Source organism: Nansenia antarctica (genome assembly GCF_963989245.1).
Source record: "Nansenia antarctica genome assembly, chromosome: 2".
Lineage (NCBI taxonomy): Eukaryota > Metazoa > Chordata > Actinopteri > Argentiniformes > Microstomatidae > Nansenia > Nansenia antarctica.
This window is the reverse complement of record NC_137675.1, coordinates 21,629,594-21,643,226: the sequence shown is the minus strand read 5'-3', so window position 1 is coordinate 21,643,226 and position 13,633 is coordinate 21,629,594. Positions and strand designations below refer to the sequence as shown.

The 13,633-nt window shown below is 49.4% G+C and overlaps 2 protein-coding genes across 2 annotated transcripts; one reads left to right on the top strand and one right to left on the bottom strand.

Moving 5' to 3' along the window:
* Positions 1-5,745: 5,745 nt before the first annotated feature.
* On the bottom strand, positions 5,746-8,602 carry LOC308149954 (oxaloacetate tautomerase fahd2, mitochondrial-like; the record flags this gene model as incomplete). The annotated part of the gene is made up of 5 exons (XM_080522832.1): positions 5,746-5,839; positions 6,136-6,223; positions 8,009-8,117; positions 8,244-8,406; positions 8,537-8,602. Coding segments are annotated over 5 exons (489 nt in total), but the record flags the coding sequence as incomplete, so codon positions are not given.
* A 1-nt stretch (position 8,603) lies between these two features.
* On the top strand, positions 8,604-9,356 carry LOC308149953 (GTP-binding protein Rhes-like; the record flags this gene model as incomplete). Its single annotated transcript, XM_080522831.1, has 2 exons — positions 8,604-8,888; positions 9,219-9,356. Coding segments are annotated over 2 exons (423 nt in total), but the record flags the coding sequence as incomplete, so codon positions are not given.
* Between the last annotated feature and the right edge of the window lie 4,277 nt (positions 9,357-13,633).

The following is a 13,633-nucleotide window of genomic DNA, read 5'->3' as shown; positions in this document are numbered from 1 at the left end:
AGGTTCTGGAACCTTCTGTCCAGGCTATCCTGGAGGCCATCCAGATAGGGCTCCATTACCTAAACATGGCACAAATAACAGACTAGTTTGAGTGCTGGGAGTCTTTTACAGAAATGCCCTGTATAGAGGATAAACATACAATACTAGTGGAAGACTGCAAGTTTGGATAGCTTTGGAGTTTGGATAGCTTTAGTGGTTTTGCAATGAAAACTGAATGTCATGTTGGTTCCTCCAAAACACAATTGGGATGGCTACCTTAGTGCCTATCTGGTATTTTGTTTAATTTCATCAGACTTATTATAGTACTTACTAGATTAACACTTATAGTACTAGAGTAGATCAACATGTAACATCCAAAACAAATGTACCTGCGTCCTGAACCGGGACCAGAGTGCCTCCCTAGTCTGCTCCAGCTGGCCTCTGCCTCTCCTCTCCCTCTCCTCCTCATGGGTGATATTAAACGCCCCTAATCCTGCAGGGTTATCAAGCTCATTATTGAGCTGGGCCAAGAATGAGCCAGGGGGCTGTGCATCTCCTGCATCTCTGATGGTCCTCAGGCACGCCATCGTCACTGGGACCTCATAAAGGTAGTCACACAAGGGCCAGGCTTAATTTTTTTCCAGTAAGGCTATGATTAGTTCTATTGAGTTCTAGAGCAACATGTTAAAAGTGATTTGCCTTTAGGAAATACCTGCTCTTTGATGGCCAAGAAGTTGACATTTTCTTTCTGGAACATCTTGGACAGCCGAGCCAGATGTGGCAGAACATCCGCCTGCAGATAGACCGCTGCAACGAAGCGGTAGGTGCAGCAGAACCCATACAGGCCCTTGGCTATTGGGCACTTATGGTACTCTGTCTCATCAGCCAAGGCACCCAGGACTGCACTGAGGTTCCGCTGCAAATTCATTACTGCCAGGTGCTGGGACAGCTAGCGTGTGTCCTTCACTTGCTGAAACATATTTCCGTCATGAGAGAAGACATTCAGAACACAGGAAGTGCATCTGAAGTACACAATCATGGCCAACATTACTGTTAAAAGTTAAAAGTATTTTATTATGTTTTTCTGTGATCTCACCTTCATTTTTAAGTCAGTGAGGCCCAAGGTCTGTGCTGCAGCTTTCATAACGGCCGTTCTGTTGGCGCTGTTATGAAAGTATAGATGGAGCTGCTGCAAGTGGTCCCTGAAGGTAGCCATGTAGGGGACCGCAGATGAGGCATCCCTACATGCCAGGGCGAGGCGATGGGCAGCACACGCCACTGGCAGCATCCAGGGGAAGTCGTCCTGCAGCTGCTTGGCCACACCATTCACCCGCCCTGTTACAGGAAAATAAATATAATCGAATCAAGACATGCAGATACCATTTCATGGTCAGTGTCTGAGCAACTAAAACATGCAGTAAAAATAAAAACCCATTTACAGTAATTCCACTTGCTCATGTTGTGTCTCATACCGGTCATTACAGCAGCTCCATCTGTTCCCAATCCAAATAACCTTTCGGTTGGAACCTTGTTTTTGTGCAGCACATCCTTTATGGCAGCCACTATAGTAGCTGCCTTTCCGTCAGACACTGACACCAGATCGAGGAACTGGCTGTGGAGCTGGCCTTCATTGTCCATATATCTGAAAAGCACAAAAAGACATCCTCAACATATATGTATTACTCAGACACAATCAGTGTACTTTGATTTGAATAGTACCTGATGTGTATATCCAGCTGCTTCTGCACAGAGACGTCTGTGCTCTCATCCACCTCCAGCCCAATAGCCAAGGACGAGTGGATGTTTTGGAGGATTGGCTCCATGACCACTTTAGCCAAAATCTCCAACATTTCATCTATGATGACATGGGACCGGTAGGTGGTCTGTTTCCTTATCTAAAAATACATTTGATTATAGTTGGAATATTACATTTTGAAGATAATTTGCGAACAAGAACAAGAACAACGAACAAGAACAAGAACAACATAGCAAGCATGATCATTGTTTACCTTCAGCTTTTTGAAGTAGTCACACCCCAGCAACTCGGCAAGTTCAAGGAGAGCAGGATAATTGGTGTGGTGTGCCTGCTCTCGCTTGGTGAGGTGATAGAGGCATTTAAACCCCCCAATGATGGCCTCATGCTCTAAATTGATGACTGGGTTGAATGCAGTCACAACTGAAGAACCTATACAAAGCAGGTACAAATGGTTATTGCAACAAAAGCTGGTTATACCTGATAGTCCTTTATCAATTAAAATAGCTTCCTATATCTAAAGAAGAAAGTTCACCTTGTGCCACTGAAGCATGACACTTCACACTTTGTTTGTGGTGCTCTGTCCTCGCATGCCTGTCCAATTGATCAAGCCTATATTGTTGGCTGCCTGTCTCTATAAATGGCCGATTGGCTCCTGCTGGTCCTCCCTTTGGGGTCTGTTTATGTTGCCGACATAAGCGGCAAAACATTCCTGTAAGGACAGAGTAAATTGGCATTATTGGTCATATTGCACTGAAATATTCTGAAGTGCATGATATGGTGTAAATAGTATACTCACCACGGTCACTGTTGTACAGCCATGGGAACTTCCTGTTCTCTGCCCATTTAGGGTCCCAGCCTGAGAGTCTGTGTTTTCCTTTGTCTCCCTGCTTCTCTGCTGCTCCACTCTTCTCTCCTGCTCCACTCTTCTCTGCTGCTCCACTCTTCTCTCCTCCACTCTTCTCTGCTGCTCCACTCTTCTCTCCTCCACTCTTCTCTCCTCCACTCTTCTCTGCTGCTCCACTCTTCTCTCCTCCACTCTTCTCTGCTGCTCCACTCTTCTCTGCTGCTCCACTCTTCTCTGCTGCTCCACTCTTCTCTCCTCCACTCTTCTCTGCTGCTCCACTCTTCTCTCCTCCACTCTTCTCTGCTGCTCCACTCTTCTCTGCTGCTCCACTCTTCTCTGCTGCTCCACTCTTCTCTCCTCCACTCTTCTCTCCTGCTCCACTCTTCTCTGCTGCTCCACTCTTCTCTCCTCCACTCTTCTCTCCTCCACTCTTCTCTGCTGCTCCACTCTTCTCTACTGCTCCACTCTTCTCTCCTCCACTCTTCTCTGCTGCTCCACTCTTCTCTCCTCCACTCTTCTCTGCTGCTCCACTCTTCTCTCCTCCACTCTTCTCTGCTGCTCCACTCTTCTCTCCTCCACTCTTCTCTGCTGCTCCACTCTTCTCTGCTGCTCCACTCTTCTCTCCTCCACTCTTCTCTGCTGCTCCACTCTTCTCTGCTGCTCCACTCTTCTCTGCTGCTCCACTCTTCTCTCCTCCACTCTTCTCTGCTGCTCCACTCTTCTCTGCTGCTCCACTCTTCTCTGCTGCTCCACTCTTCTCTCCTCCACTCTTCTCTGCTGCTCCACTCTTCTCTGCTGCTCCACTCTTCTCTGCTGCTCCACTCTTCTCTCCTCCACTCTTCTCTGCTGCTCCACTCTTCTCTCCTCCACTCTTCTCTGCTGCTCCACTCTTCTCTCCTGCTCCACTCTTCTCTGCTGCTCCACTCTTCTCTCCTCCACTCTTCTCTGCTGCTCCACTCTTCTCTCCTCCACTCTTCTCTGCTCCTCCACTCTTCTCTCCTCCACTCTTCTCTGCTGCTCCACTCTTCTCTCCTCCACTCTTCTCTGCTGCTCCACTCTTCTCTCCTGCTCCACTCTTCTCTGCTGCTCCACTCTTCTCTCCTCCACTCTTCTCTCCTCCACTCTTCTCTCCTCCACTCTTCTCTCCTCCACTCTTCTCTGCTGCTCCACTCTTCTCTCCTCCACTCTTCTCTGCTGCTCCACTCTTCTCTCCTCCACTCTTCTCTGCTGCTCCACTCTTCTCTCCTCCACGCTTCTCTCCTCCACTCTTCTCTGCTGCTCCACTCTTCTCTCCTCCACTCTTCTCTGCTGCTCCACTCTTCTCTGCTGCTCCACTCTTCTCTGCTGCTCCACTCTTCTCTCCTCCACTCTTCTCTGCTGCTCCACTCTTCTCTCCTGCTCCACTCTTCTCTGCTGCTCCACTCTTCTCTCCTCCACTCTTCTCTGCTGCTCCACTCTTCTCTCCTCCACTCTTCTCTGCTGCTCCACTCTTCTCTGCTGCTCCACTCTTCTCTCCTCCACTCTTCTCTGCTGCTCCACTCTTCTCTGCTCCACTCTTCTCTGCTGCTCCACTCTTCTCTCCTCCACTCTTCTCTGCTGCTCCACTCTTCTCTGCTGCTCCACTCTTCTCTCCTCCACCCTTCTCTCCTGCTACTCTTTTCTCTGCTGCTCCACTCTTCTCTCCTGCTCCAGGCTTTTTTAAAAGGCAATTTTAGCAGATTCAAAACACGAAATTCTGTGCTCACTACCTTTTCCAGTTGAACATAAACTAAACTTTTAAAAAAAACATTTTAAATGCTGCTATTGTTTGCGAAGTTACAAGATAGCCCGCAGCGCAGAGCGCACAATGTATACGAGTTGACTCGCTGGAACGAGACAGGCCGCAAGACCACCATATGACCACGTGCCATATCATACCGTCTCATCATATTATTACATCGTATTTATCATCATATTTTTCACTATGTGTGGTTACCTGACCATCTTCCTCATCTTCTGGTACTTTTCGTTTGAAATACTTTAACAAACTCATCTGAAAATGGAACCAGGAATTTATGAACACATAGCTAGCTAACATTGCTAGCTAACATTTCTGGCAATTACTTTAAGTAGTTCTAAGGTAGCGGAAACATAATTGTTTCACAAAATAGCCTGATTTAGTTGACCATGAACATCAGACTACATTACGAATGTTCATTTAAAATACTTGTATACTGAGCACTGGTATAAGAACACGAACCATAGAATGCAATAACCCACCGTCGTGCTGATGCAGTGTTGCTAATCAATCTGTAATGGATTGTAACATTTGAAGTAGTTTGTAGACTAGACGCAGCCTAGATGTATTCGACCAATCACAAAACAGTTTTGCAAGCGCGTCGCTTCGCGCTTGTGGGTGTGTCTAGCGCTGTGAAGGTCTGAAAAGCGGGCTATTTTTTTTTTTTTTTTTTTTGAGAAATCTGAATGGTGGCGGAGGAAATTCTATTGTGGCGGCCCGCCACGAATAAATGCATGTAGAGGAAACACTGATGTTTCTATGGTGCCTCTTACGTTCTATGTGTCTATGGTGCCTCTTACGTTCTATGTGTCTATGGTGCCTCTTATGTGACATGTGTCTATGGTGCCTCTTACGTTCTATGTGTCTATGGTGCCTCTTATGTGACATGTGTCTATGGTGCCTCTTACGTTCTATGTTTCTATGGTGCCTCTTACGTTCTATGTGTCTATGGTGCTCTATTTATTTCTTTTGGCCAGGTACGTTGAAGTCGGACAGTAGATTTAATTTGATTAAAAAGAAATCATCACAGGACACGCATGTGAAGAAAGTACTTGATTTTATAAAAGATATCCAGTCCATTCCACAAACAAAATCTATTGATTTTTATAGGAAAACATGCACCATTTAGATATCAATCTAATTTGATAAATGTAATCAGTTTAGCTCAACATTACTCAGTGATCTTATGACACTGACAGTGATTGCACTTGGGTCCATAAAGCGACCAATCAATTGCAATCATTCAATGACTGACAGGAGATATGACCAATCAGATGGCTGTGATTCAGACCACTGTGTTCTTTATGGCTCCCACTTGGTCTGATGACTGACAGTAATTGCACGTGGGTCCATAAAGACACCAATCAATTGCAATCATTCAATGATTGACAGGAGATATGACGAATCAGCTGGCTGGGAGTCAGACCACTGTGTTCCTTATGGCTCCCACCTGGTCTATCTGACACTCCACCACATCTCCTTTCTGAAACACACAGGGGAATTCTCCATTAGTCCTTACATATGCTGAAGTCTACATCAACCCATAAGCCCCATCTTAAACACCTGCATATTGATATGAAAGGGTCAGACAGATGTAAGCAATATGGAGGTACTAGAGCTAAAGTTTCTTCTTATAGGCTTAGTGGATATTTTTGTCAAATTGAATACACCATCTTTCAGATTTAGACATGGGGCAGTAGCTAGGTGTTGATTTGGTAGTCAACAGAAGACACTAGAAAAGATGTAACCACTACACCACGGGTAGTTTGCTGCAATCACCTTGAGGAAGACTGGTGGGTCCCGGAACACACCCACACCTGGAGGAGTACCGGTCAGAAACACATCACCTGGACTCAGCGTCACAAACCTAACAGGACACAAACACATAGTAGATGCATACAAGAAACACAGGTTGGGTTAAGCACACTTCAACAAACACTACTACTCTAGGCCCACCCAGATTGACAGCTGGCCCACCCAGTCAGATTCATAAAAATACATATTTTTTAATAATAAAATATTTTTAAAGTTTAATTTTCACTAACTAACTGTAATGTGAATAGTTTTGTCTTGGAAATGATTAAAAGTATGTATTAATACTAATAATATTCAACTTCCTCTCTTACGTTTACATGGCTTCCTCTTTTACGTTTACTCTGATTGTTCAGTTGACCTTGACCAGTTGTTCAGTGTGCGCGCTACGATGGCTAAACAGCTAACATTGACCCGCTTTCTTAAAAAGCCACGTCTGGAAGTCAGTGAAAATAATGAAAGTTTGGACCAGGCCTTGTCCAAAGACAGAGAGGAGGATTGTGATGAGATGTGTGCTGGCCCTGGGGATAAAGAGGGAGAAATGGCCACAGCTTCAACATCTAATGCTAACTTGAGCATACACGCTAAAGCTCCACCGAAGCGACCGACATTGCCACCGGCTTGTGAAGAGCTAACTGGTAGGACTACACTCGGATCTGTCAGCCATGGAGGAACCAGCCACTCAACCAAAGCTGGTAACATTCCCTACCACTGTAATAGATGGGAAATCGCGCTCCTTCAGTAGAAATTGGTACGAGAAGTTCAAGTGGATGGAATATATAGTAAAGAAAGAGACGCTATTTTTTGTAAAGTGTGTCGACATTTCCCAGAGGCGCACACGGAGTTCACTTTTATAAGAGATGGATACAACAATTGGAAACGTCTCCGGCAGGCCTGTGACAAACACGAGTCATCAATTTATTCAATTCAAAACCCAGACGACTCCGCCTTGTATAACCAACCGATAAGGTAGGCCATGGTTTCATATTTTAGTCTGGCCCACCGTGGCATACATTTATGATTGCAGGCACCCTCTGTGAGCGAGGGAGTTCTGAATTGTGACAGGCTACTGATTGGCTATTTCATTTGTGTTTGTATGATTACAGCCCGCTGTGCAGGGAGGCCTGCCACTAACCACCCTAACCACTAACCACTAATAAGCTCATAATTCATGTATTAATAAGAATAAATACATATAGAATTGTATTTCGTTATACTGTGTGTATTCGTTCATTTATTTGTTCATACATTCATTTATGTACCTATATATTTATTGTTAATTCTGTCAGACTTGGTCCTCCATAGTTGATGGTTATTGGTTAATTCATTGACTATTGCGTGCGCTTGAATGCCTTGCGTGTGTGTATTATAATAACTTGTTTGGCTGTCCGTTGCATTCTCTGGGTTTACTTTATTTATTTTCCGTTTCATGGTCTGCATAGTGATCTCCTCCAATCCCTGCGAATATTTTGCGTGTGTGCGTGCGTGCGTGTGCGTGTGTGTGCATGCGTGTTGGTCGTACCCAAATGTTTCGAGCACCCACGGGCAGAAACATAAATCGGCGCCTATGATCGCGAGCCCGGTTGTGTTCCATCCATCTGGCTGCTCATACATAGGTCTAAAACGTGCGGTGATGAGTTTCACTCAGGCCTACCCAGATTTTTCCAGGCCCACCCATCAGCCACTTTCTGTATCCGCCACTGCTACTCTGTTCCATTGCCTGTGTGGACTCAATTGTAAGATACCACCAGATGTCAAGATAGGGCATCATTATGATGTATTAAGCCAGCTCCATTAGTGTTACGAAGGTGACCTGTGTATGATAACCAACAGTCCTTACTGTGAGACCCAGGCTACCAGCTTCTCTGTCTTAAAGATCAATTGGTCTGTGTTGCTGCTTTGGACTGTTGCTCCGTTCACCAGACAGCGAACACCCAGTTTATGAGGGTCTGATTGACAACAAATACACAGAAAAACAGCCATGACTTTCTAATACATGATTAAAAGAGTACTATTCACAAACAATTACTCTTTCACAATATGTGCTCCTGTACTTTATCGCTGTCTTCTCTCACCGTTCACAGCAGCGGTGGTCACTAAGGCTGGACCAAGAGGGCAGAAGCTGTCAAAGGTTTTTCCCAGCAGCCACTGCTTCCCATTGCGTTTCATCTGCCAATCACGTGCGCTGACATCATTAGCCACTGTAAACCCAGCCACGTAGGAGAGAGCATCCTCTTCCTGAGAGAGAGTTTATGTTTGTGTGTGTATGTGTATATTATTGAGGGAGACATTTAGTTAAATATGGTAAAAATGTGTAATTAGTGTCATACATCATAGGCATCATACCTAGAGGGTTTATCAAACTCACCTTAATGTGTTTTCCTCTACGTCCAATCACAAAGGCTAGCTCCACTTCCCAATCCACTTCCTTCAATCAACAGAAACAGAGAAAATGGTTTATCAGCATCCAGAACAGCGACGCCTTCGCCCTCGTCTACGCCGTGGACGACCCCGAGTCCCTGGAGGCCGTCAAGAGCCTCCGCAACGAGATCCTGGAGGTCAAGGAGGACAAGTACACGCCCATCGTCGTCGTGGGCAACAAGTCGGACCGGGGGGGCGAGAGGCAGGTGGCGAGCGACGACGTCCTGTCGACCGTGGAGATGGACTGGAACAACAGCTTCCTGGAGGCTTCGGCCAAGGAGAACGCCAACGTGCTGGAGGTGAGAGGGAGGAGAGAGAGGGAGGAGAGAGAAGAGGAGGTGAGAGAAGAGGGAAGAGAGAAGAGGAGGAGAGAGAAGAGAGAGGGAGGAGAGAGAGGGAGGAGAGAGAAGAGGAGGAGAGAGAAGAGAGAGGGAGGAGAGAGAAGAGAGAGGGAGGAGAGAGAAGAGAGAGGGAGGAGAGAGGGGGAGGAGAGAGAAGAGAGAGGGAGGAGAGAGAGGGAGGAGAGAGAAGAGAGAGGGAGGAGAGAGGGGGAGGAGAGAGAAGAGAGAGGGAGGAGAGAGGAGAGAGAGGGAGGAGAGAGATGAGAGAGGGAGGAGAGAGAAGAGAGAGGGAGGAGAGAGCTCCTGCAGCAGACTAACCTGCCCAGCCGGCTGAGCCCGGCGCTGAGGCGGCGCAGGGAGACCTTCCCCAAAGACACGGGGATCAGGCCCCCGATGAACAAGACCAACAGCTGTCTCATCTCTTAATGGGACGGGTGGCGGGAGAAAGGAGGGGTGTGTGACGGTGACCCAGACAAGTGTTGCTTGATAGAAAGAGAGAGAGAGAGAGGGGGGGGGGGAGAGATAGAGAGGCTATGAGAGAGAGACTTGACTACGGGGCTGTGGGACTGAAGTGATGGACAGGCAGGCAGTCTGCAGAGCTGGACTCAAGCTGAACTGAACACCCAAACACCTCTGACTTGTTCCACTCCGAGCCCAGTGACGGTGTTGATATGGGAAGAGACTGAGGAAAGAGGAGGTGAGAGAAGAGAGAAGAGAGAAGAGGAGGAGATTCAGATTCAGATTCAGATTCAGATAACGTTTATTGCCACTATGCATTACACATATAGGAATTTGCTTCGTCACCACAGCAAGTGCGTTTATACTTTTTTCACGTGTCAAAAAACAGGACAACACAACAACAACAACACAGGACAGACAACAGTGCATTGGATAGTGCGGTATAAAGTGCAGTGCAGAGTTTTTACAGTGAGTCCAGTGCATATTCAGTCCTGGGCAGACTTGGGGGCGGGGGCGGGGGGGAAGCCAGAGTCATTTATCAGCCTGGCGGCTGAGGGGTAGAAACTGAGCCTGTGGCGGGCCTTCAGTGCCTTAGGCAGCCGCAACCTTCTTCCAGAGGGAAGCAGGGTGAGGAGGCCGTGGCCGGGGTGGAAGGGGTCTGCCATGATCTTCCTTGCCCTCCTCAGAGCCCTGGTGTCATGCAGGGAGTTGAGGGAGGGCAAGGGACAGCCGATCACCCTCTCTGCTGAACGTAGCACCCGCTGCAACTTGGCCTTGTCCTTGGTCGTTGCAGCAGGGAACCAGGTGATGATGGAGTGGGTGAGGATGGACTCTATGATGGCCGTGTAAAACTGGACCATCATGGACCTCGGCAGCCTGAGTTTCCTCAGCTGCCGGAGGAAGAACATCCTCTTCTGGGCCTTCTTCGTGAGGGCCTCGGTGTTCTGCTCCCACTTTAGGTCCCGGGAGATGGTCATGCCTAGAAAGCGGCATGACTCCACGGAGGCCACCGGGGTACCTCCCAGCGTGATGGGAGGGGGCAGGGCTGCTTTCCTTCGGACGTCCACCACCATCTCCACTGTTTTCAGAGCATTTAGCTCCAGATTGTTTAAACTGCACCAGCTCTGCAGCCCCTCGATCTCACCCCTGTAGGCAGATTCGTCCCCCCCGGAGATGAGGCCCACCAGGGTGGTGTCATCTGCAAACTTCAGGAGCTTGACCGAGGGGTGGCGGGAGACACAGCTGTTGGTGTAAAGGGAGAATAGTGCTGGAGACAGGACGCAGCCCTGCGGGGAGCCCGTGCTGGTGGACCTGGAGCTGGAAATGCTCTTCCCCAGCTTCACCCGCTGAGACCTGTCAATCAGGAAGTCCGTGATCCACCTGCAGGTGGAGACCGGCACCTGCAGCAGGGATAGCTGGTGCTCCAGGATGTGTGGGAGGATCGTGTTGAAGGCCGAGCTGAAGTCCACGAACAGGATCCTGGCGTAGTTGCCTGCAGTGTCTAGGTGTTCTAGTACGTAGTGCAGAGCCATGTTCACGGCGTCCTCCGTGGATCTATTGGCTCTGTACGCGAACTGCAGGGGGTCCAGCACAGGATCCGTGATGAGCTTCAGGTAGGCCAGGACAAGGCGCTCCAGGACCTTCATGACGACAGAGGTCAGAGCGACGGGTCTGTAGTCGTTGAGGCCTGTGACCTTGGCCTTCTTGGGGACGGGGATGATGGTTGATGCCTTGAAGCACGCTGGGACGTGACACAGCTCCAGCGAGGCGTTGAAGATGTGGGTAAACACCGGGGCCAGCTGGTCGGCGCAGTGCTTCAGGACAGAGGGAGAGACGGAATCCGGACCAGCTGCCTTCCGGGGATTCTGCCTCTTAAACAGTCTGTTTACCTCTCGCACTGTGACAGAGGAGGAGAGAGAAGAGAGGGAGGAGAGAAGAGAGAGAGAGAAGAGGAGGTGAGAGAAGAGAGAAGAGGAGGAGAGAGAAGAGAGGGAGGAGAGAGAAGAGAGAGGGAGGAGAGAGAAGAGAGAGGGAGGAGAGAGAGAGGGAGGAGAGAGAAGAGAGAGGGAGGAGAGAGAAGAGAGGGGGAGGAGAGAGAAGAGAGGGAGGAGAGAGAGGAAGGAGAGAAGAGAGAGGGAGGAGAGAGGGGGAGGAGAGAGAAGAGAGAGGGAGGAGAGAGAGAGGGGGAGGAGAGAGAAGAGAGAAGAGGAGGAGAGAGAAGAGAGAGGAGAGAGAAGAGGAGGAGAGAGAAGAGAGAGGGAGGAGGTGTTGAAACCACTACATGCATTTAGAAATGTCACACAGTTGACCTCATTTGTGTCTCTTACGGTTACCATAGCAACCTCGAACAACATGACCATACAAGGAAACGTTTTGCCCTCAACTTCAAATGGACAGATTTACATACAGATTTACATATTCATACGTCTCACAGAACTAAAACTGCAGTCAATAAACTCCAGAGACCTCAAACTCCAACACACCCACCTCCACCTCCACCACCTCCACCACCTCCACCACCACCACCACCACCTCCACCACCTCCACCACCTCCACCACCACCTCCACCTCCACCACCTCCACCTCCACCACCTCCACCTCCACCATCTCCACCACCACCACCACCACCTCCACCACCTCCACCTCCACCACCACCACCTCCACCTCCACCTCCACCACCACCTCCACCACCACCTCCACCTCCACCACCACCTCCACCACCACCACCACCTCCACCACCACCTCCACCACCACCTCCACCACCACAACCACCTCCACCACCTCCACCTCCACCACCACCACCTCCACCACCTCCACCTCCACCACCACCACCACCTCCACCACCACCTCCACTGCACATCGGGGTTTAACCCCACCGGACATCTTCCCCAAACTACTCACCCGTTCCACGGACATTCTGGATATGCTTGTGAGGGGGACCGCGTTTTTCGCCAGTGCTGTGAGGTGGATCAGGAGGCAGCGAGGTCGGAGAGCCGGCTGCTTGGTTCGCCTTCGGCGGAGAGGGACGCGACCACCACTACCGGGCATTTTTCTGAGCAACGTGAACTCCCTTTGCAATAAAATGGATGAACTCCGGTGTCTCGTTGCGAGGAACAGCGACTTCCACTCCTCGGCTGTCTTCGCGTTTACGGAGACCCATCTGTCGCCATCTGTTCCTGACGAGGCGGTGGAGCTAGAGGGATTCTCCGCGTTCCGGGCTGACAGAGACTTCGAGGCGGTGAGCAAGTCTAGGGGTGGGGGGTTACTGTTCTTTGTAAACGAGCGCTGGAGTTCCGAGGTGACAGTGCTCCACAAACACTGTTCCACGGCTATAGAATCCCTATTCATCCTCTGTCGTCCATTCTATTCCCCCCGCGAGTTCAGCTCATTCATTCTCGCGTGTGTCTACATTCCACCTGATGCTGACGTCACCGCAGCAGTAGACACACTGGCAGAGCAATTGATGAGTGTGGAACGTAGTTACCCGGACAGTTTTGTTGTTGTTATCGGGGATTTTAACCAGGCTAATCTTAGCCGGGTGCTCCCCAAATACAGGCAGCAAGTCACGTGTCCCACCAGGGGGGTGAACACTCTGGACCATTGCTACTGTACAGCTCGACAAGCCTACCATTCTGTCCCCCGTGCCGCACTGAGCCACAGTGACCACATCCTCATACACCTGATCCCTCGCTACAGGCAGAGGTTAAAACTCTCTAAGCCTGTTGTACGGCGCTTCAGGGTGTGGTCCAGTGAGGCATGTGAGCGACTCTGCGCCTGGTTGGAGAGTGCAGGCTGTGACCAGGACTTGGTGGAGTGGGCGGGGCCAGAGGCTGGTAACAATCTGGATGTATACACAGACACTGTTACATCATTTATCAGCTTTGGCGAGGAGGTGTGTGTCCCCCTCCGCTCCAGGAAGTCTTTCAACAACGACAAGCCCTGGTTTTCATCCCAACTAAGGCGTCTGAGGTCAGAGAAGGAGGTGGCTAGGCGCAGTGGGGACGTGGACCGGGTCAAGCAGGCCAAGTACAGGTTCGCCAAAGCGGTGAAGGAGGCGAAGCATCGCTTTTCGGAGAAGCTGCAGCAACAGCTCTCTGAGGGGGATTCCGCCTCCGTCTGGAAAGGCCTAAAGACCATCACCAACTACAAACCCAAGTCCCCGCTGATGTCCGACAACCTCCCTCTCGCTAACGAGCTGAACGAGTTCTACTGTAGGTTTGAGAAAGAGAGGTTAGTAGATATAC